This window comes from Girardinichthys multiradiatus, chromosome 13 (genome assembly GCF_021462225.1).
Source record: "Girardinichthys multiradiatus isolate DD_20200921_A chromosome 13, DD_fGirMul_XY1, whole genome shotgun sequence".
NCBI classification, from domain to species: Eukaryota; Metazoa; Chordata; class Actinopteri; order Cyprinodontiformes; family Goodeidae; genus Girardinichthys; species Girardinichthys multiradiatus.
In genome coordinates, this window is record NC_061806.1 from 19,769,464 (window position 1) to 19,793,775 (window position 24,312).

Below are 24,312 nucleotides of genomic sequence, written 5' to 3' on the forward strand. Positions count from 1 at the left end.
TTTCAATCTGCTTCAGTTAGACGTGCCTGTGACAAATCTAATTTTAAGACAGTGTTTTAGTGGCTTTATAACTTTAAACCTTGGCATACCGTGAAATCAGGAACCCACCCATGCCTAATTTCACTGATTTCTTCTGAACACAACAGGATGTGACGACATTTCTCTATTCGTCATAGGTAAATGGTATCCCTGAGGAAAGGAAGGTGGCAGAAGCACTTAACCTATGACCAGAAGCAGCAGTGAAGGAACTGCCTTCCTCCCGTCTCTCTCTTGTGTTTTCTAACATTTGTGCCAAATTAGGGAAGCATATCATGTGATTGCCATTTTAATGTTGAATACTGCAGTGATGTCAGTGGTGATAAATCCACATTTTCTCCACTCACTACGATGCTTCCAGGTCTGTGTAACCTTTGTGTCCTGTGTTGGGTGTCGACATCGACTGCAGCCAAACTGGCTCCAAAAGGAGGAAGATATTACTGGCATGCAAACTAATTCATGACACATGGGATCTAACCGCACTTAAAACACTCCATTGTGATAATATTGCAAAGAGCAATATCACAGTATTTATTAATATATTTTGCATCGTTGGAGCCAATCTGCATGTCCCAAATGGAAGGTTTTACTCATCCATATGTACTTAAAGGCTACTTAAGAGTATGTACAGTAAGAATGGCGTCTAAATGATAAAAAAAAAAAAAGAGTTGGGTACATGTTGCTATTCATGTTTGCACAATGGACAAAGGGAGTCTGTAATGTGTCAAATTTATGTAATATTTGAGTTGGTAATAAATTCTTTACAAGATGTTTTGACCGATAAACAAGACACTTATCAAAGAAAAAACCCAAAACATTTTTTTAATCAAGATGGCTTTTTTTAAAACAATGTACAACAGAATAAAGGCATTTATAAATATGAAGACACATCCACACTTTGTCAGACACCACGCACAAACACAAAAAAAACATGTAATATTTGAGGAGGCCCTTTAAAAAGGTTGTAACATTTGTTGCTTTCACACGATCAAACAGATCAATTAAGGCGTGAAACAACGGCCAGATTAACCACTTTGCTGTTGGTCAATAAAAGAAAAGAGGTCAGTAAACTTTATACGTGTATCAAAGGGAAATGGTAGCATGTAAATACCATTCCGAGTTATACGAGGTTCCGACTGCAGGTAGCAATTGCAGGTTGGCCTTGAGTATAAACTAAAACACAGCCTCAAAAACTGTAGATTGTGTTTTAACAAAAACAAAATGTCCTCATTTTCCTCCAAAAAGGAAAACTACATAAATAGAAAATGATTGCCACGCAATGTTTTACAACCAAAAGGTAAGCAGCTCAAAAATTTGGACACAACACCGACTTTAATATAATCAGTTTCTTATGAGCAAAACAATCTGCTAAACTCTAGATTTCATCTTAGAGATGAAAATAGGAAAGAAAACGATGGCTTAAAATAAAAGTGCTCCCTCTCAAATGAGTAAAACAGGCATAGAGACAATGACCCACTTGGCAACAGACATGTAGAACAATATTTTCATTGCTGCAACAGTAAGAGTAGTTCTCTCAGTGCATCACAAAGTGGTTTTTTAATGCTCAAGTGGTCTTGATTTTAAGTGCCCAAACATTAACACAGTTGAACATCTACTATATGCAGAACTCCATGGAGGAAAAAGGAACATTTCTCAAAAAAGCCTTCCCCTAAACATTTAACAAATATATTAAATCACCTCACCTTCTGGTCTTCTAGGTCACAGGCTGAGGGAGAGACGTTTCTGTTCTATAGTAGAACAATATGTGCAACATGGTGAGGTTTTCCACCACAGCTATTATGAGGCATGTTTTAAATGTAAGAACAGAGACACACGACTGTACAAAATAAATCTGTCCTATCGTACAAATATACATATATTTACACGTGTGCCACTAATAGGTCGCACAGTAATTAGACTGAAAGGCTCAACCTCGTCTAGGAGAAAGTAGGATGGGTACAAAATTCTCTGCGATAATTCACAAACAGCAGTTATGGACGCAAAGAACAAAACAAAGCCCAAACTATAAAATAGAAGCTTAAAGTCATTAAATACTGTACATGTCGCATGTCGTTTCTGAGCTACAGCAGGTGACCACAGCGCCTTTCTGCAAACGTAATAATCTCAAACATTGCTTCAATAGAAAAAACAATGAGGCAGTATATCCCCAAAACTTTATACAATTGCACAACAACTTTTCATTTAAGCCTCGATAGCTTTTTGAGCAGTCAAGCGACACCTTTAAGTGTCAGTGACAAGATGTTCAGAATATTTGTAATAAAGCAGAAGACCCCAAATAGGCTAGTGATGTTTGGTGCCGTGTGGACGGAGAGATCCTCAGAGGAACAAGGGCATAATCATTAAACAAACTTTATCTTAAACATGAGCAGAAGAACTGCTACAAAGTTCACAGCGAGCATGACGTCCTGAGCCTAGAGAAAGTGGTTTTAGGTCTCCAAATCTAGAATGCAGGTAATGTAAACATTTCAGAGTTTTTCCTCCTTTTTAAATATCCTTCTTGCCGAGCATTATTTTACAGCAATCAAGAACACCAACAATCTGACTGAAGTACTCCTTCATGTGGCCAACAGTAGCGTGAAATAGAAAATAAAATCTAGAGTTTGACTAGTTGTTTTCACAGCAGGAGCCCAGACCACAGCCCAGTCCTCCCATCATAAAGTTTCCTTCAGGTTCCAGGTGTGAGCCGGTTACCGCTGCTCAACAGCAGTAAAATTAGACTGAAGACCGCCACGGCCCCCAGTCTCCTCAGCAGGGCCATGCTATCTTTGGGGATGACCACCTGAGCCAGGTCGTTGGTGATGAGAGAAACCTCATGGGCGACACAAACAAAGATGAAGGTGCTGACCAAGATGTTGAGTGTTGGGCTCCCCGGGATCAGGACCAAGATTCCCTTGGTGTCTGCCGCAAGCCAAATGTGATACTGACATATGAACAGCTGGGGGCGACAGAGTCAAAGCACATTTGTTCCAATGCATCTTTAGAAAGTTTCCACATTTTTATACCCGGCGCAGTCCTGCTTTATTAGTCGAAGTATTTAGTTCAAATTTGAATAACAATAAAAGATTATTTTATTTAAAATAAAAAAGGAAGACAGAGCCTCCAACTTCATTTTATTAGTTATGGCATGCAGGTAATGAAAACCAAAAATTAGGTTTCTCTGAAATGTAAGACAATATAAAGGATTTTAAATACAGACATGATATGTTATGGCCATTTTGCCTCATCCTTGTATCTTATGTAAAGCACTTTGTGTTGTCTTTATATATAAATGATATAATAAATAAAAGCTGACTGTTGTTATGGCCTACACAATCCCAGGGAAGACTAACTTGACAGCTGTCCAGCAGACCGTCATCCACATCCTTCACATGGAGGGTATACCACAAAAGGTCACTTTATGCTAAAGAGTTCAAACTCAAGGATATTCATGAAAAGTTGAGCGGAAGGAAAAAGTGTGATAGAAAAATCCGCAGAACCAACAAGGAGAGCCATGGTCTTGACAGGATTGTGAAGCAAAGCCCTTTCTAGGGTTTGGGGGAGATTCACCGCTGCTTCACCATACAGACATATTCAGGACAACGGCTAAAAGTGTGGCATTTCTTTGGGTTAAGCCTCTCCTGAACCAGTTGTCACTAGTTCAGGAGAGGCTTCCGGTATCCTCATTTGAAATTAGGATTCAGGACAACTGGAGGAAAAAAGGACTGGACTAATGCTAAGTGGTCCAGAGTCCTATTTTTAGATTAAAGCATGGTCTGCATTTCAATTGACAATGAACAGAGACTGGATGAATAGTTGGGAGACACAGAATCCATGTTGCTTGAGGTCTAATGTAGTTTCAACAGTTGCTGATAATTTGGGGCTCCAGATCCTCTACTGGCGTTCGTCCACTGCATTTTCTCAGGTCCAAAGTCGGTGCAGTTTTCTACCAGAACATTTTAGAGCACTTCATATCTTTAACTCTGCTGACTAGCTTTATGGAGATGCTGCTTTAATTTTCTAGCAGGTCTTGTCCACACTGCCCAAAGTACCAACACTTGCTTTGATGACCATGGGATTACTGTGCTCGATTGGTCGGGAAACTTGTTTGAATTAAGCCCCATTGAGACTCTATGAAGACTTGTCAACAGGAAGATGAGACACCAGAACAAACAATCCAGATGAGCTGAAGGCCGCCACTAAAGCAATCTGGACTTGCTTAACATCTCAGGAGAGACACAAGCTGAACCGCACCAGGTCATGTTGGTCAAGCATTTATTTATGCATAATGATAATATTCTGATAAACAATTTCAGTTTTCATTAGCTGTAAGCCACAATCAAAATAAACAGAAGAAATATAACTGAGCCTCACGAATCTACACAAAATTCTATTTTTTTTATGTTAAATTACTGCTAATAACTTTAAACTACATTTTGAGATGCACCGATAGATTGTAACCACTTACTGTTTTAATAAGCCATTTACAAAGTATTATGCCATTCCAGATTAGTACATGTACCTGCCTCTGCAGACAGGCCCATCTTACCTCCAGGGAGATCTTTCCAAACCATGAGAAAAATGAGCTGTATACAGAGCGGGCATAGCCAGGAATGTTCCTGATTAGGATGAAGGCCAAAATCTGTCAACACACAAGACAGAAACATTTCTGAGTCAAACCATAAGACAACCCAGCTGTGTTATAAGATTTGTATCGTGATGCTCAAGTTTCAACTTAAGGAACTTTCATCATGTACATGAACTTTGTTCATTTTAGTCATTACAGAAAAAAAATATGGCTATAGCCCTTGATGCAGCTGACCCGGGTTCCGTTCCCAACCCCGGGCCATTTAGCGCACGTCTTCCCTCTTACTGCCCTTCTTCCTGTCAAGCTGCTAATGCACAAAGGCCACTGGTGCAAAAACAAAACAAGAGCGGTGCCGAAAGTAACAGACAGTCTTAACTTGATGAGGCCAAGGCCTGAAAAGTTCTCACTGATCAAGACTGTTAGCAGCAGGTACTTTCTCAGAGATCCTTCTCATCTTCTCACAACACCACAAGGTCTGGAAATAGCACCACCAAGGTTCAAGGGCGCTATAAAGAGGAAGCAGCTTGCACACCAGTGTCACAGTTTAAAGTGAAAAATTGTTTCAATTATCACGGACTAATGCCCCTTTTCCACTACTGCCTACTCTACTTGGGTCGGGTTGGCTCTACAGGGTTTGGTTCATTTTCTATTACAGCTGAGAACCATCTCAGCCCAAAAAAGTGTTGTGCAGTGATTTGTAGTGACACAAACACAACAATGGAGGACCTGCTGGTCAGTCTATGGCTGTTGTCAAACTCAGAGTGAAAGAGGAGAGCCAGAGAACGCTGCGGGTGGCAAGGCGAGACACTCTGGATAGTACAGGAGAGAGCGGGAAGCAATGGAGCGGTCTCAAACCGAAGGGTATGAGATAGAAGACTTGTGAGAGTAAGCTAGCTCTACCTAATGCTAGCTTGCTCTAGTGGTCATATACACAACAAGCCCAGCGCACAACGATTTAATGGTTGAAAATATTAGTTATCTTCACAGCACAATATGCTGTGACAAGTGACTCCGCCCCCTAACCGATCAGTGACCGACAGTCTCGGGTCGGCTCGCTTGGAATCCAACCAAAATAGTAACGGCTCCACATAACTGTTACTAATGGAAAAATCAAGTAGAGCCGTACCAAAGCTCGCTGAGTAGGGACTAGTGGAAAAGGAGCATAAGAGGACGCCGATTAAGAAGAACCCCCCTACTCCAAAACGGCTTGACTGAAATTTGCAGATGCCCACAAGCTGAGGCTTCTGGAGAAAACCGTTATGTTCAAACGAGAAACGAACCATTTGGCAATAATGACAAATAATGTTTGGGTGAAGTCAACTACGGTGGTGGTAATATTAGGTTATGGGTCTGATTAGCTGTTGCATAGCAGGTGTAGCATTGGACAAATGTGACAAACAGTACGTTTTTAGGGTGGCTTTCCCAAAGTTCATCATAACCATCGACTTTAGAGATCACACTTAAAGGTCAGGTCCACGCCAGGAAACCAGTCAAGAACGGTGGTCACATATCCAGCCAGATAAGACACCATAATCTAGTCGATGGCTATAAAAAGCATGTAGACTGTCTTACAAGAGTAAACTGCAAGACAACTCTCGCAATGTGAGAAAGTCACATGAAGTACCTGCCCACCCCTGGAGATGTCCCGGATGCATTAGATCACAGAGGCGCTGCATAAATAGTTATTCTGATGCTCTTAACAGAAGCTTAAGTAGCACATAATGGTCTTCTTCCTGAACAAAGTGTTTCTCATGATGTACCAGGGTGCCATGCTGCATCGATACATCTGTATCTAGTTTTAAGAAAGAGAAACAAATGAGAACAAATGTTAAATTGTACCTGGACCACAGAGATGTAAGGGTGCATCTCGTTGCACTCCGTTTTGGTTTTGCAGTTGCTCGCCCATATTGAGTAAGTCTAGAAAAGGGGAAGGAGAAGTTAGGTACGTCTCTGCAAAGCAGGGGTCGACTAAAGAGTTAAACATCCCTACTTTCATTTTGGTTAGCCTTTACCTGCATTATATTCCAAAACTACCTTCTGTAGGAAATTTTGTTTAACCAATATCAAACATTTCTGCAGGTATAAGTAGTAGTATGACCTGAGAAGCGAAATGGTAAAAGGTCTTACTATGAAGGAAACAACAGACAGGAACAGGAGCAGGTTGGAAATCTTTGCAGGGAAGAGAGCCTCTCCTTTGCCCTCTGACAACACCTGACGCTTCTGCAGTACCAGGTAGATGAAGGCAAACATCATACCATGAATCACAGCCTGCAAAACAAGGTCAACGAATGAAAGCCTTCTCAGCAACCAAAAACAGATTAAAAGTATGGTGGTGGCCTCATTTGACTTACAAACCGGTCCAGCTTCCATCTGAACCACCACTCGTGGATGCTTCCGTCTAGCTCAAAAAGCTTGGAGATGGGCCACACTGAGAAGACGCTCTCAAAAAACCTCTGGAGTCAGAAACCAAACAAGAGTTGAACTCAATATGGGCAAGATTTCCGACAAAGAACAAACCAAAAACCCTTCTAAAGCATAATTTTAGGTACAGCAGACACGTACCCGTTTATGACTAAAATACCACTAAACCTACTGAAATGTAGTAAGGCTGAGTAAATGAACCCACCTGTGAGAAGGCAAAGAAGCAGATAAACAGCAACAGGCCCAGTAACTTCGCCAGAACCCCGAGATGCCAGATACCGCTACCTGTCCAGACAAGAGGAGCCCTCATGATTTATTTAAAGACACCTCTGTCTCTAAAGCCACAGACTTGCAATAGTTTTACTTTGCTAAACACAAATTCAGATTTACTGAAATGTTTACATGCACTCATCATGGGCGAGAATGTCATTCCTTTTAGATTTTTATGAATAAATTTGAACCATTTTTTAGCAGGGTTGAATGATCGAGTGCACATGTTTGTATAGGTTTCCTCTATTACACAGAGGGTCACAATTATACATACGGGCTAACATTTACATATACCAGTGGTTCTTGTGCATTGCTCCAATATGGTGTAATAATAAAGGAGGTGGTGTTCCAACAGGACAATCACCCCAAACTTGCAGCAAAACTGTTAGAATGGATAAAGCAAGATGACGTTAAGCTTCGGGTGTGACAGCTCGGCTGGTCATATAGTCAGAAACCCAATCTTTTTCTCGTCGGTGAAAGCACCACGTTTAAGCTCTACTGGGTCAAGCCAGAAGTCATTACTGTGGGAGAAATACTCAAGGTTAGCCAGTGTGGTTTTTAAAAAAAACTCAACAGAAAGCACACAGATGTTGAGATGCTATTTGAAAGGAAACTGAAGAGATAACAGGAAGGCTAAATGGAGTACAGCAAATGCAGCTCTCTTTTATCCTTTTGAGCTTCCAAACTGTCGACGAATATGCAGGATTTGATGTTCATGATTTGATTGGATAGAATCAGCTAACATCAAGCTTCTAGAATGGTTTGATCTTAAGCATTTTAAACACTGTGGATTTGCTGGGTCCATCTCAGAAAACTAACTGATTTGAATAAATGCTACTTGATATCACAAGTGGTCAACTATCCAACCAGGATTATTACAGAAGCCTGATGGCTACAAAAAGTCTGTAGTTTCTCTGCAACCAGCTAATGGGCATTTAACCTTATATTAGCAGGGAAGTAAGACAATTTAAGCTTGTATGTATAAATGTAGCCCTGTGTAGATCAGAAACAATCTGCACTAAATTAAAACTAGGGAACCCAGTTTTGTTTTTGAAATTCATTGAAGTTGTTTGTTTTGTATTATCATTGTAAATGTCTCAAACCCTAATTTAAAATCCTTAAATGAATGCCATTTATGCCCATACTGGGTCTATGTAAACACTTTTCAGGGGAAGTTTTTAATTTTTAAATTACAGGATTATATAACGACACCGATAATAATAATAATCTCATATTTGACACCTACTGTTAGTCCTCTTTTGAAGGATCTGAGGCCACATAGCCATTGTGGCGTAGATGATGACAAACCAGACCGTCACCAAGGGGACGAAGTAGTAGAACTGGTATGGTCTGTCCATTACAACACAAAGTACCACCACAAGAAAGTTGAGCCGGAACAACACCTGTAAATGTACATAAAAACACAGAATCAAACACATATCATTCAAGTTCAGCTGCTTTGATTTACTGTCAGCTGACAGTAAATCAAAGATTCCTAAAAAAGTTAAAGAATAACTAAATGTGACCTTACCTGACAAACTCTATAAAGTCCAAAGTCTCCTTTGAGCCAGAAAAAGGAAAAGTGTCCATAACCAGTCTGAAACAAGTATGCCGCCACCAATACTCGCACATGCATGTACACAGGAACAAACTATAAGACAAGACAAACAATTGTGTTTACATATCAGCACCTGCGTGCTCAAGGCAGAACACCTTCTAATGCATGTAAACAGAACATGCTTGGGACTCACGGCACTGGCTCCAGAAATGTGATAGATAAGGATGACGAGCTGCATCCAGCCTTTCCATTCATCTGTTTGCTCTCGGTTGAGCAACTTGGCCTGAAAAATGCGATGATTGCACAAGAAAAGAAAAACTAGATTTGAGAATCAGATGTAAAACTAAACCTGAAAGCAAAGTACTTGCATCATGCTGTTAAGCAAGTTTATAGTTCAACTCTTGAGAGATCAGTAATCAGTATCATATTATTGAACAGCACAAGGAGTACTATGTGGTAATGTTTAACCCATATTTTTGGTTTTATAATTCTACACTCCCTTTCAACATTACATGGGACTGATGGACCTTTTTGCCGCATCATTGTCCTGTATGATTTTCGCTACGCGCATTTAATTATTAGTAGCTGGATGGGAAAACGGCAGACAGAGAGGTGGAAGACGACCCGGATGCAGTAAATGGGCCAGGGAATCATTCATTGAGAACTTTGGAGTCCACATATGGTGCGCCCAATCTACCACTGAGCCACACGGCGGCCCTCCTACTGTATCTGTAAGTAATGAGTTGAAATATGCAGGTTGAAGTTCAGGCTCTGCTGTGCCACATCTAGTGTGTGCAGAGCCAAAACAACCTGTGTGTTTAAAGGAAAATCAGAATACACTCCGGGATTCTCTAATACTAGTTTGCTAGCACACACTGATACCAATAAGCCTGCCTTTGTTTAGTGGTTGTAAATTGCCAGAGGGCAACAGCAGTAGCTCAACAAGAAGAAATGCACCGAAAAATCTTCCTTTGACTGGAATCTGATGATTATCACCTTGAATGGCCCTGATCAGTGACCAGCTAGTGGCAAACTTTAAAAAAAAAATCTAATTTTTGGTACGGTCAGTGAAAACATCTGTTAGGTGCAACCCGGTTGAACACTTTCTGCTGTGCAACTCTGCAGGAAGAATATTTAAACTCATTCGGTCTCAGTATCAGCAAGGTGTTTACAAATGAAGACAGAGGAAACACAGGGAAACAACAAGCGATAGAAAAGTTTGGATGTAATCATTTTTTCCTAGTTTTAAAAAAAAGTCAACTCCAGTTTTACAGCAACTGATTCTTCATAAATGTGTCCCTCTATGAGGGTCCAGGGGCCTGAAAAAAAACAAAAAAAAAACTGAAACAGCGCTTCTGGATTTTTGAATCAGTGTGCATCAATCTGTGGTTTCTCTATCCATGAGTTTATGAGTCTATTATGATAAATCAAAGATAAAGGATGTCATCTAAATCTAAAATCAATAAAAAAATAAAGATTTTTTTTTGACATTCAGATTTTATCCTTTTCGATCATAGAAGGCCAAACGTCTGGAAGCTCAAACATTTTTCTATACTCAATGTTCTTTTCCATAGTTTTACAGACAGTAGGAGCCCAGTTTCTTCTTTTAAAATCTTTAAAAAACCTGTAGAGTGAAGCATCGCCTCACCTCTTTGCTGTTCTCACTGTAAAACACTCCCAGCACAAGTATATAGATGAGGGGGATGAAGAACGTCGAGTGTGTGTAGAACTTCTGCTCCTTCATGAACACATCTGCTCGGTCACACAGGTAGAAGTACAACATTATAACGCCCATCCTGCAGAGAGCCTGGAAAGGGTCTTTTGGCCCGAGGGGGGCGGCCGCAGCGGCGGGCTTCTTCTCCTCGAGGCTCTCCACGTCGGGGGGGATGGGTCGGCGATGACGGTTGTAGCCGAGGACATGGAGGACCACGAAGACGACGGCTGCGCCCAGGAAGAGACAGGCTGACAGTTTCTGGAAGAGGTTTGGGGGTGGGATCGTCTGGCAGCAGGAGCCATCAATGGGCCTCAGCTGCTTGTTGCAAAGGGAGTTCATGAGAACCATAGCTCCCTGAAATGAATGTGAATGTGAGAAATACTCAAGAATCTTGTAAAGGATCTTGTAAAAAGAAAATCCTGCCTACCACATTCCTGGTGCTCTCTGGCAGGTGTAAACCATCGTCTGAGTTTATGATCGTTTCCAGAGCAGCCTGACGGGCCGCTGCCAGCAGCTTGACCCGAGACCTCCTGCTATACTTGCTGCTCTTAAGCACCTCCAACGCCACTTCATTGTACAGGTCAAGTTGTTGGTTGGTGATCATCTTCCTGTTATCACTCAACATGTTCTCGTTTACCGGATCTGCAAAACAGAGGTATGGTTGTATGTAGAGCTGTCAAATGGCATTACAGCCAAAACAGGTATTAGCGACCGCATGGTTCAGGGACAGAAGACGGCCGTTGATGATAGAAAAGCAGAATCTGGGTCAATCAGAATCCTCAATGCAATATTCAGCAATAATATTGCAATGTCATATTGTCCCCAAATCATGCAGCTCTGGTACGTTATTAGTGAAGTTGACTCAAGCATTGAAAGCTTTATTAATCCAAAGAACTGAAAGAAAAGCATCCTTTACTCATCTTCAGGACACCCTGGTCTTCAAAGATGCTGGAGGCACTTTTTAAAAATCTTATTTTCCATTTTTAAAGTACCTCCTAAAACCCAACCCACTTGCCATCTTTTGAACCACTGGATAGACTCATACTAATTTGTCCTCTAAAACATTGGCTCCTGTTCTGGTTAGGAGTGAAGTTCTGTCAAAGTGGAAGGACATGACCTCTCAGGGATCTCAGATCCTATTTAAGCCTCGAAAAGATCCACCAATCAGTGACCAGCTCCGGTGATACGTTTTACAGGGTTCAGGTACCTTTCCTTGAAAATTAAGACCCAGATTCCAACTTCTAATTTAAAAGTTTCTCTTTTAAACAAGGAAAACCTGTGAGATGCTATGCTTCAGATCAACAATGATTTACAGCTCCCTTTTCTACAGAAACCAGACTTTATTTGTTTCATTAAGATATTATGTTTTTGTCTATAGCTGTGCAGGTAAAAATAAAACATATTGCAAAAAACAAAAAAATATTTTGAAATAAAAAGGAAAACAAATCTAAATTTTGTGACCCTCAATTTCTTTCAACTTGACAGTTTTGTAGAGAAACGTTTGGACACCGCTGGCTTAGGGGAAATATTTAGTAGCCTGTAATATTTCAGGCGCAATGCATCAAATACAATAGATTCAGGGACAGACGTTCGCCATTGTACTCACAAACATTGAGAATGAAGTCACCCTCATGGTAATCCCATTTTACAAGAATGCACATCAGAAATGTATTTCTGCAGGGTAGTCGACTAGCAGTAATACTCGACCACTCTGGCTGACATAAAATATCATCATCAAGATGCATCTAAATTAGTACTCTGCTTGGAGATGAGCTCACCTTGCAGGACCCAGTAGACCTCTGCATGCTCAGCCAGTCTATCCAGATGCACGGCGATGGCTGTCAGGTTGACCTTGTACTGCTGCAGGGCTTCGCTGCTGCCACTGTGCAACTTGATAGACCACTGTGGTAAGTGAAGAAACAGGTGAGATCAAGACGGACAATATTCAGCCAACATTGCTTTGTGCAGTGCATGATGTGTAAATGTTGACGAGCATTATTTTAGACAACTTACTGTTGCAGCCCCAAGGATAACCACATCAGGCCTCGCTGAAGCTTCCTGCAACATAAAGATGAAGAATTTTGACAGGTTTACATAAAAAATAAAAAACAACTTAACTTTTTGTTATTTTCTTTATCAACAACAAAAGGAAATTCCCAATTGCAGAAGCAACCATGAATCCAAAGAGTATCAAGGTGGTGACCCAGTTCCTTGGAAACGTATTCATAACCCTTTAACCTTTTGTCTTCATACAACTACAAACTTCAATGCATTTTAATTGAATTGTATGTGCTAGACCCAGACAAAGCAGCAAAGGTTTCATACATGTTCTTTTAATTTTCTTCCACAAATAGAAGAAGAATGTGTGGCAGGCATTTATATTCATCTCCCCTGTATCAGTTTGGAGGTTTTTTTTTTACCAGCTCTTCACACACAGACTGAAAATTCAGCCAGGTTTTTGTTGCAAAATGGCTCAAGCTCAGATTCAATGGAGAATGACTGCAAACACCAATAATCCCATCTTGCCAAAGGAGACTTGGACTGGACCATTTAAGACTTCACCTTTATGATGTTTTGATCTAAACCACTCCATTATAGATCTGGCTTTATGATTAGTGTTGAGGTCTGCTGCAAAATTAATTTACAGCCACAGTCTTACGTGCTTTGCTCCTCTAATGTTTTTTCCCCACCAGTACTCCCCTGTATTTATCTCCATCCATCTTCTCCATCCATTCTAACCAGCTTTCCCGCCCCGACGCAGAGAAACATTCCCACAGCATAGATCAGCCACCACCTTGTTTCCCCATGAGGATGGGGTTTTCAGGATGATGGTTACATGTTGGCCAAAAAGTTTAATTATGCTCTCATCTTAGCAACTTCTTCCACATTGGCTGTGTCCACCACATGGCTTGAATGTAGCGAAAACCACCAGCATGTGCAGTAATGTCTACATTCAGATATGACACAGCATGATGTTGCATGACATGTGAGGAGTACTGAGAAAAACTGCACCGAGGTATCAACACAGGCAGACAGTAAGATCCACTTTCAGGATAGCAAATTAAAAATAGAACTTTATACTGAATCAATGCTCACATGTGTCCATGACATCAGGCGTTCCTTCATTGAGTTATTTGCCTCTGGATACCAAAGAAAGTCCTGGAAGTACAAGAAAAACCACCACGTTAATTTTATTCACTTTTATCACTGGCTCTTGTTTACGGAGAGAAAGATAACAACGAATCTTAAGAAAGCTCACCACATTAAGAGAAGACTTCTCAACTTGAAAGAAGATGTCCTCGTGCTCCAGACATTACATGCAAGCAGACAGAGAGGAGGTCTGTTGGAAAATGACTTTTATCCTCCCACCCTCACCAGCTTGCTTCAGCTCCAAACAAAACTAGTCTGTCACTTAGCTAAACTGTGGGTCTCAGCTGCAGATCTCTGGAGTTTGAGCTGTTTACCAAAAGTACATAAGGATGGTAATTTTTCACCATTTAGGCTAAAACAGCTCATAAAAATCTCAATCTTAACAAGTAGGAGGTTAAAATGTGATTGGTTTTAAATTATAGTAGTGATGGCTTGACTTTGTAGAACGTGCGAAATGATCAGAGTGATTTAATCATAGTAGGGAACTCTTTTTACCTTTCAGGAAGAGTCTGAGGTCTAATTACAGGATTTTAGACCAACACAATCAAAATGTATTCCCTGTGGGAGGTAATGTAAAGATTTCAAAGGTTAGCCCTGAGCTTAAAACATGTTGTTCCTTGTGATTATACCTTGTTTCCATCTTCTGTCCGCTCAGGGTTGATAATTTTGACAAAGGAGTAAAAGAGCTGCCTGATTCGTGAGTCACCGGCAAAGACCACACGTTTCTTGGAAAGGCAAGTTTTGGCTTCACTGCAAGACAAAAACACCGCTGAGGAATGCGAAGACCAGGAGAGACAAAGAATATTTGTACTCTTTGTGGATGACTAGATTTTACTAAATTAGCTGTAAGTGGAAAAACTATGCGAATGTTTTAAGTACAGTAACTACATTTAAAGCATCAAATCAGAGCCAAGGCTTTGTTTTGACAATCAGGAGTGGCTGAGCATACAGTTTCTATGTAAACAACATTTATCAAAGTCTGATCTATGTAACATGTTTGATTTATCATTACACAAACACACCAAAAAATCTGATCAAATGTGAGGAAAAAATTCGGAGCATCGTGAGCTTGGACCGCTCTGATCAAACTGGTCAAACAGTGAAAAATAACTTCCAAAGCGAAAACAAAACACAAAAAAAACCCCCACTGCATTACATGGTAACTGTAAAGCTAGTGTGACATAAGTTGGACGTAGAATCATTTGGACCAGAACATCTTGCAATCAGTGCTGAAACATACCAATGAAATCTGAAGTAAAATTAAAGAGAATGTGCTGCATGAAAACAATTCAATAAAAGGTGACAAAGTTCGTTTTTTTTTTAGGATGGCAAAGTTAAAAGTCTGAGTTTGATTTGGTTAACGAATCTTGTACACATTTTTAAAACAAATGGCTCATACCAGTAAACTCTTAAAATTACAATAAAATATTCTACACAAAAATAATAAGAGGTGCTGATTTCTTTACGTTTACTGTGTAAGAATCATTAGAAGTACTAGCAATATATTTTACTTAGTTAAAAATTGATCAGCAAGGGGCTCACACCAAATACTCGAATTAAATTATGCAATGTTGGAACATTACTTTGCGTTTCATTCACCCTCTTTACAAACATTTCTGCTAGATTCACTGAATGTGAGGAAACTCTATCCACCGATGCAGACACACACCCACAGAGCTTACTTCCAAACACACCAAGGAACAGCTATTTGTTATGACTCACATGCTTTTGTATTTGTGCATCATACAGCCATAAGGCTGCCATACATTGTCCCCCAGGTAGCGTCCTCTGGACAGCAGCCATTCACACGAGTCTCCGCCTAGAGGCACACAGAGAACCTAGCAGTAAGTACCAACGACAAATAACTTATTTTTTTAAGTCATGTTCATTCCTGATTTAAAGAAGACAGTACCCTGGCATTTCATTCAGCACCGTGCTGCCACAGGGCTACACAATATACAGCTTAGGCCAGGGGCAATTTAGGTCCAGTGTAATTCACTCCGGCTTTTCATGTGTGTGCAAAATGAATGCAGCCATCTGCAACTGAACCTGCCTGCAGAAACTGAGAAAACATGAAGGAAGCAAGCTTTGCGACAGACATGGTCATTTAGTGTCCCCACCCGGTCAAAGCAGCTGCTCAGTGTGCACATAAATGAGACTGTCCTACAACAACAGAGTGTCTTCAGTCAGAGGCTTCTTCAGATCTGCTGTAAGACAGAACGCTACAGGAGATCCTTCCTGCCCACAGCCATCAGCATCTACAACGGCTCTTTGAAGAAACCTACATAATATGAGCTATAACAACATTTAATTTCCCTTTGGGATTAATACAGTATTTTTGAATTGAATTGAATTAAATACCCTGTACCCTGCCTCTCACCCATATACTGCTGGAGATAGGCACCAGCTCCCCCGTGACCCACTATGGAATAAGCGGTAGAAAATGACTGACTGACTAAATGTTTCTTTAGGCTGGTAGCAGTTATCCAGATGGTGTTCGTTTTACACCATCAGGATACTCTCAGGTTTTTATATTGTTTCCCTGTCTTTCAAGTTCTAGGTTTAAAGCCAGATATTTGCTGAGAAACAAAAACAATTTTGGTATTTCTGTTTTGATTTTTTTAAATAGTCACCTGCTTTAACTAACAAAATGAATGAACTTTAATTCTTTTTTTTCCGTTTATTTCCAGTGGAAATGTTTCTTCACAGTTCTACATTTGTAATGATAGTTTTCTGTGTTTTACCAGCTAGGAAATTATTTCCCAGCAACACCAAACCCAAGAAACATAGCAAACACGAAAGCTGCTTAACCAGACGGTGAATTTATTAGTCTGGCGTTTGCTTCATGAATATTGCTATTTTACGACCATTAAAGCGGGTTTTGACCGAAGCAATTAAATAGCTACAGTATGTTAGCTTCATATTAAGCTAGCCGCTGTACAAACATCTACCCTTCCGCTGCTAGCCTTGCCCCGTTTAGATTAAACATTACATACCTTTTCTGCGATTTCCACTTTTATCTATTCACATTTATGAAGCAAACACTGCACTGTACCGGCGAGCCGGAGTGCCCCCAGACACAAACGGTGAGCTAGCTGCTGTTAGCAAGTGTTGGGAGCATCAACAGTCAGTTCAAATAGCGGCGCTCCGCTTACCTCCGTAATGCCGCAAAGCCGTGTGGAAACAGAGCAGCAAAAGAACCGCCGCCAGCGATATCAGTTTGGCATTTTTGATGGTAAAATGTTGATTTATTTCGCGTTTGCCCAGGCTATAGGCCAGGACCGCCATCTTTGCTCCTCCATGACAACAGGCAGCTGTGTAGTCCAGCAGCAGCGGCAGCGCAGCACCACCTGTCCGCTTCGGCTCATGCGGCACTACCTCCTCCTCGGTTTCCATCACCGCCACAGCAGAGATCGCTGGATGTTTAGCCCTAATGGTCGACTTTTTTCCAAAGTTTTTCTGCTGCAAAGCTGTGCAACTTTAGAGAACAAGAGACGTTTTAAAATGCCTAGAATACAGTTTTTAAAACTCCATTGTTTCCCATGCTTTTCTCTGCAAAAGTAGCGCGTCTTTCTTGTTTTGCGGACAGAGGCATTTATAATACTGTGAGTGTAATTTCAAAAGTCCCAACCGGGATGACCGGATTGCCCTGAACCGTGAGCAATAGAGCTTCAAACCTTAGTTAAAGGTTTAAAACTACAGAGAGTGGAGCTAGTGCACTCCATAATGCAAGGCCGACTTATCCCATTGTTAGTAGCTCAAGTAATATTGTTCCAGTTTATGAAAATGATATTTTGGGTGGAGCCCCCCTGTTTGTCTGTTACAAATCATGCACAAACTGCTGGGCAAAGTCCAATACTAAAACAGGAGAGGTGGAGTCTAGGTAAAATAATGTACCTCTTACACTGGCAAGTTATCAGTCAAGTGATCACTGTCACGTTTTTATCATGATATAGTCTGGATAGGGTGCCTTTGGAAAGGTTTTCATATCTCTACATTTTGCTGTGTCAGAACCACAAAGAGCATATTTTATTTGCGTTTTATATAATAGGTTAGCCTAAAGTAGTGCATAATTGTGAAACTGAGGAAAATTGATACATACTGTTCATATTTTTGTTTTTACACATACAAATCTGATAAATACTCGTTAAGTGAATCAATGCCTTTCAGTGCAATTACAGCTGCAATTAGCTGAAGCTTAGTCGATTGGATGTTGAGTAGCTATGAAAATCAGTTTTCAAGTTTTGCCACAGATTCTTAATTTGGATATATGTGTAAACGTTGACTGGGTATTTTTAACACATTGATATGCTTTGGTCTAATCCTGCTAGGAGAGCCTCCACCCAGTTCCCTTCCAGAAATTACATGTATTCAGCTCCATCAATCTTCCCATCAACTGACCAGCTTCAGTCTTTCTGCTGAAGAAAAACATTCCCACAGTATGATGGTCCCACTATCATGTTTTACCTTGGCTATTGTGTGTTCAGTTCAATGTGTTAGTTTTCCACTAACCATAGTGTTTTATGTATTATAGGCCAGTAATTAAAAAACATTTTTTTATCTAAACAGAGATCCTTCTTTCAAAGGTTTACTGTATTCCCAAAATGGCTTGTGGCAAACTATAAATGGGATTTCTTATGGCTTTCTATCAACAATTTCTTTCCTAATGCCAATCTTGAATGAGCAGCAGGTAAGTGGAGTGAATGAATATTAGTTACAGTGTCGACAGATTTTGTAACCTGAGTGTCCTCTATAGTTATAATGAGCCTCTTGGCTGCCCTGCTGATTAATGCTCTTTTTGCCGACCCTAGGCTACAACCCAGAATCTCTGCTACCGTTCTAGTGTCGCCCTGGTTGTACGTTGCTGTCCTGCTGGAATCTGAATCTGCACGCCTGTCTATTGCACCCTCTAACTGTTCCTTCCAGAAGTGCCCAATCTTTCGGTCTACTGGTCTTTCCATAAAACTCTGACAAGAGGCCCCTGATGAAGAGGAGCATCCCCACAGCATGATGCTGCCACCACCATGTTTCACATTGAGGGTGGCGTGTTCAGGGTGATGTACTGCTTTTCCACTGCACAGAAAGTTTTACATGTAGGTCAAAAAGGTCTGTTTTGCAAATACCTGTCCAGAGCGCCTTCTTCAACACGTGTCCTGTGTTCCCTAAATAGCTTTTGGCCATATAAATGGGTTTCTTTTTGACACTCTACCATAAAAGCCAGATTTATGGAGTGCACAAAGAATAGTTATTATGTCAAGAGATTATCCCACTTGAGCTGTGGCGCTCTGCAGCTCCTACAGTTATGGACTTCTTGAATACTTTCGTAATTAGTGCTGTCCTTGGCCTGCCTGTTTAGGTGAATGTGGCATTCCTACAACCCAGCTTTTCTCTCAGCCTGTGACATGCCTCCTAGAAAAAAGCAAGAAAAGCAAAATCAGAGTTTATGCCTTATAGCCTATGTCAGGCAACGAGACAGCTGCTGTGGCATAGGTGTGTTTATAGCTTAATGATTTGAAATGGTAAACTCTAGTTGTTTTATTAGTCTACTACTACATGTCAAATTATAGACCACAGTGATCACACCTGATAAAAACACACCAACCTGATTAAATAAGAATAGAAGGATATATCTGAGTATGTTTCTGTGTACTTACGAACAGTGATGTGTTTATGATGTGCTTATGTAAATGCCTTCAACAAACAGACGTCATATTAGTTATACCTTTGTTCTTTGCTTTGCCCGGGAGTATCTTTCTCAGCACACCACACCTTAGGTCTAATTGCCTCTTTTTCAGTTTATCTGGTCACGAGAGAGAGTCTCAAACGGGGTAGGGTTGTATCAGCTGCGAGCACCCATACGGACAAGAAGACAACAAGGACTAGTGGAACTTTGCCTAAAATGACACACTACAACAGTCATGTCTCTGAGATAGAGATTGTTGTTCCTGGATTTGACCACTCTAACAGATTAATATTCTTTGATCTAAACCATTGCATTTTAGATCTGGCTGTATGTATACGCTCGTTGTCTTGGTAGAATGTGAACCTCCACCCCATCCTGCAGTCTTCTGCAGCCTCTAACAAGTTTTCTTCCAGGATTGCCCTGTATTTAGCTCCATCCATCTTTCCACCAGTTCTTACTAGTTTTCCTGTCCCTGGTGAAGAAAATAATCCCCACACCACAATGCCACCACCACCAAATTTTACTATGTGGATGGTGTGTTTAGGGCTGCATATATCTGCAGTCATTCCACACTTTTTCCATTTCAAATAATGAATTTAACAGTGCTCTGTGACATATTCTAAGCTTGAGATATTGTTTTATACCCTAACCCTGCTTTGAACTTATCAACAACTACAACTTTTTTCATTTTAAAAAGGATTTTGAAAAACATGTTTCCTTTTCCATAGTGCTGCACAGTAGAGTAGTTGTTGGTAGTGTTGCCTTGGAACAAGAAGGTGCTGGGTTCAAATCCCAGGCTGGGGTCTTTTTGCATTAGGTGTGCATGTTTTCCCCGTTCTTGTCTGGGTTCTGCCTAGATACTCTGGCTTCCCCCTGCAGTCCAAAAACATGACTGTTAATTTTATTGATTACTCTAAAATTAACCTTAGATACAAGTGTGTGTGTGTGCATGGTTGTTTGTCCTGGGTCCCTCTATTGCCTTGTGATGGACTGGTGACCTGTCCATGGTGTACCATGCTGCTCGCCCAATGACTGCTGGAAATAGCTACCAGACCCCATGCAAGGGATAAGTTGGTATAGTTTGATGGATGTATTCCCTTCCCTTTTAACAGCTATGCACAATAACGTATTGGTCTATCACAAAAAATCCCTAAAATACTTTCAGGGTAATGGCATTAAAGTATATGTGTATATTTGCAAGGCTCTGTTATCAATTTTCACTGTTAGCCATTGCAGAAATAAGCACATTTGCTATCTCAGATTTTGTAAATAGTCTTCTAGATGCCCTTTGGTTAAAACTTACATAGCGCTTTCATTTTGTACTGCCTTTGCCAGCTACTCATGCAAGCTATGTAAACATTGTCAAAGTCATCCAACTTCACAAGAACTGATCAAATTCAGGTAGCAGTTATGAACACAACTGGGTTTAAGCCTGTCTACAGCCTTGATTTGTTTGTCAATCTATATGCTGTATAAAATACTGAAGCCAAGCCATCTGTACCAAAAAGTTTACATCAAGGACAAATAAAGAAATATTTATCCTGATTTTATGCAAATTGCTCATAGGTGGATACCTGTACCTGCAAGTTGTTCCTGTTCAACTAGAAAGGCTGTCAGATGAAGGGGAGGAGAGCTCAGCTCCAAGCAGAATACCTGTTTCAGAAAAAAATGATCTGTTGCATTTGGAAAAAAGAAGACAAGAAAATTGTACACAATGTACACCATTTGTACACAATGTGTTTCAAAGGGCTTTAAAGAAAAAAAATGAAAATAGTTAAAAGATAAAATTATACTGATGAAAAAAAATACATTTAAGCAAAACAAAAACGTTTCCAGTCGTGATTAAAAGGAGGCATTAATTTCTGCGCATTCATATTTTCAGGGAGTTGGTTCCTGACAGAGCTATCTTGCCTCTCACCCAATGACTCAAGGTAATTGGCCAACCCCATGCAGCTCTGCACGGCATAAATTCTGTGCATTAAAGAGTACAAACATTCTGTAGAGTAAAAGAACGATGTGTCACCACTTTACTAAAGTCTGGAAAACTACGCTGTAATCTTCACAGCACTCCAGGAACCATCAAGGCTCAACTGAAAAAGGAAAGTGAGGATTGCACCATGATGGGATGAGAGGGTGTCAGCCAGATTTCTATAAACAGAAATGCTCTGCTGTCAATGGATAAATGGCAATTCCTTCTGGAGAAAGGTTTTATTTTCAGATGAGACAACGGCTGAGCCATTTAGCCACAATGACAGGAGAGTTTCAAGCCTTATGTGTGAAGCATGGTGGTGTTGTGTCATGCTGCGGGGCTGTTCCCCTGCCAATGGTACTGATGTGTTACATGAAGCAGATGGAACAGCAAAGGAAGACTACTACCAAATTGGTCAACTTCACCTCAAATCAACAGCTGAATAGTAGAAACTTGAACACGATTAGGCGTTCTGACAAGACGCTGATCCCAAACCCACATGAAAGCTCACGCTTCTTGAATTGCCTTTCCAGACCTTAGCTCTATTAACAATGCATCACCCATGCTTAAATGCCGGATCTGCAAACATAATTAAACACATTTATTGTCAAGAAGAGAGGCCAGGTTTTTTTTAGAATTATGCCAGACCTCCTTGATGGCTGCAAAAAGTGCATGGTCAAGATATTACTTTTGTGTTTATTTATATGTAAGAAAAAATAGTAAGATAAATTCAAACTTCTACACTCGATTGTCATCAAGTATAATGTATAATATTCCATACTCCTCACCACAACTTTTCATATGCAGTCAAACTATTGGCAATTAGGTGAAAACACCATATTATAATGCAAAAAGTATCAACAGGAAATCTAAACTAATGATGTTATGTTTTTGTTTAGGATCTATTAAGCTAGACAGCAGTGTAGTAGCTTTAAGGTAAAAACAATTTTACCCGTTTTCTCCTTTTTTGAGACAATTTAAAAGAAAGCTGTACTGGGAAAAGACTACACCCCATATGCATGTGCAGCAAAGCAGGAAATACTAGCCTGACCACATATTCAAATTCTAAAAATGAAGGTCAAAGTCTGTACAAACCCATGGTACAACTGTCAACACTAATGCACATTATAAAGGAACAAAACACGCAGGGTTGACTTGACAAAGCAAAATAAGAATGTTACCATGTAATCTGCTCTGCAAAGTCAGGATTCTAAAGGAATCCTGCACAGGTGCGGCTTTCTGTTTTTCTCTGGCCGTAGACTGCTGTACAAACTGTCACACATTCTAGATTCAGTAGGGTGTGACATCCTTTTGGATCAATTTACAAGGGTTAATTTGGTGTTATACCAACCTACAGATAGAGACTAAGAGCTTCCAAACCCAAGGTTCACACTGTTAAGAAGTGGACTGAGGAATCAAAGCAGATGCTACAGGCCTGCTTTGAATGCACAGACTGGACTGTTTTTGAAACTTCAGCTACTGACTTAAACTAACTAACTGATGTGGTGACATCATACATCAGTTTCTGTGAGGACATGTGTGTGCAGACCAAGACCTTCTGCACCTTTGGGAACAATAAGCCATGGTTTACTCCACACCTCAGGAATCTGCGCAGGGAAAAGGAAGAATCTCACAGCAGTGGAGATTGGGCGCGGTACAGGCAGGCCAGGAACAAACTAACAGAAGAGATCAAAGCAGCTAAGAGAAGCTACAGTGAGAAGCTTAAGAACAGCCTTTCTACTGGTGACACTTCAGCTGTATGGACCGGTCTGAGAAACCTGACTGCCTACAAGAGCCCCTCCACCCATCCTGAACAGAGTCGTCTCCTGGCCAACCGTCTGAATGGTTTCTACTGCAGACATGACAAGAAGCCATTCACACCTCAAATCATCCCCTCTACATCCCATTCAGGAACAAATTCCTCCCATAAAGCAACCAACCCCCCACCATCAGATCCTCTGCCTGCACTAAAGATCTCCGAGGAAGATGTAAACAGGCTCTTTCAGCGCATGGAAACAAAGAAAGCTGGAGGATCTGATAATGTCTCCCCATCATGCCTGAAAGCCTGCGCACATCAACTCGCTCCGATCTTCACAAGGATCTTCAACAAATCACTGGAGAAATGTGAGGTCCCCTCCTGCCTCAAACGATCCACCATCATCCCGGTGCCCAAGAAACCCACCATCGTAGGATTAAATGACTACAGGCCTGTAGCCCTGACGTCTGTGGTCATGAAATCCTTTGAGCAGCTGGTGTTGAAGCACCTGAAAGACATCACAGGACCCCTGCTGGACCCCCTGCAATGTACTTACCGAGCAAACAGGTCGGCAGATGATGCTGTCAACTTAGGTCTACACTTCATCCTGCAACACCTCGACCGTCCAGGGACGTACGCCAGGATCCTGTTTGTAGACTTCAGCTCGGTCTTCAACACCATCATACCAGACATCCTCCACCAGAAGCTCAACCAGCTCAACGTCCCAGCCTCCACCTGTCAGTGGATCAACAGCTTCCTGACGGACCGACAGCAGCAGGTGAGACTGGGGAGCATCTTCTCCAGATCCAGATCAATAAGTACTGGTGCCCCCCAGGGGTGTGTTCTATCCCCACTCCTCTCTGTACACAAATGACTGCACCTCATCGGACTCGTCCGTGAAACTCCTTAAGTTTGCAGACGACACCACTGTCATTGGTCTGATCCAGGATGGTGATGAGTCTGCATACAGACAGCAGGTGGATCGGCTGGTACACTGGTGCGGTCAGAACTACCTTTAACTGAACCCACTCAAGACTGTGGAAATGGTGGTGGACTTTCGGAGAACACCACCCCCATACACCTCCCTCACCATCCTCAACAACACTGTATCGGCCGTGGACCACTTCAGGTTCTTAGGAACCACCATCTCTGAGGACCTGAGATGGTCTT

At 41.1% G+C, this 24,312-nt stretch overlaps 2 protein-coding genes across 13 annotated transcripts in view; one reads left to right on the forward strand and one right to left on the reverse strand.

Moving 5' to 3' along the window:
- sgce (sarcoglycan, epsilon) overlaps positions 1–920 on the forward strand; it is a 21,710-nt gene extending 20,790 nt beyond the window's left edge. For all 10 annotated transcript variants that reach the window (XM_047383539.1, XM_047383540.1, XM_047383542.1 and 7 more), the window contains one exon: positions 177–920. In XM_047383539.1, coding sequence (XP_047239495.1) covers positions 177–227 — 51 coding nt within the window. In that variant the 3' untranslated portion in view covers positions 228–920. The remainder of the gene's footprint in view (positions 1–176) is intronic.
- Positions 842–17,451, reverse strand: casd1 (CAS1 domain containing 1). Of its 3 annotated transcripts, none has more exons than XM_047383531.1 (18): positions 16,890–17,451; positions 15,457–15,553; positions 14,364–14,484; positions 13,844–13,888; positions 13,681–13,743; positions 12,598–12,642; positions 12,363–12,486; positions 11,012–11,226; positions 10,519–10,938; positions 9,064–9,153; positions 8,844–8,963; positions 8,559–8,715; positions 7,248–7,327; positions 6,973–7,074; positions 6,749–6,889; positions 6,461–6,538; positions 4,583–4,675; positions 842–2,992 (listed from the first exon to the last, which is right to left on the reverse strand). In XM_047383531.1, the coding sequence occupies exons 1-18, from the start codon at positions 17,128–17,130 to the stop codon at positions 2,723–2,725; spliced, it is 2,502 nt and encodes an 833-aa protein (XP_047239487.1). In that variant the 5' UTR covers positions 17,131–17,451; the 3' UTR covers positions 842–2,722. The 3 variants fall into 3 exon arrangements, with proteins under 3 accessions (XP_047239487.1, XP_047239489.1, XP_047239488.1); XM_047383533.1 differs by lacking the exon at positions 16,890–17,451 and adding an exon at positions 16,731–16,847; XM_047383532.1 differs by lacking the exon at positions 16,890–17,451 and adding an exon at positions 15,647–15,783.
- Positions 17,452–24,312: the final 6,861 nt, after the last annotated feature.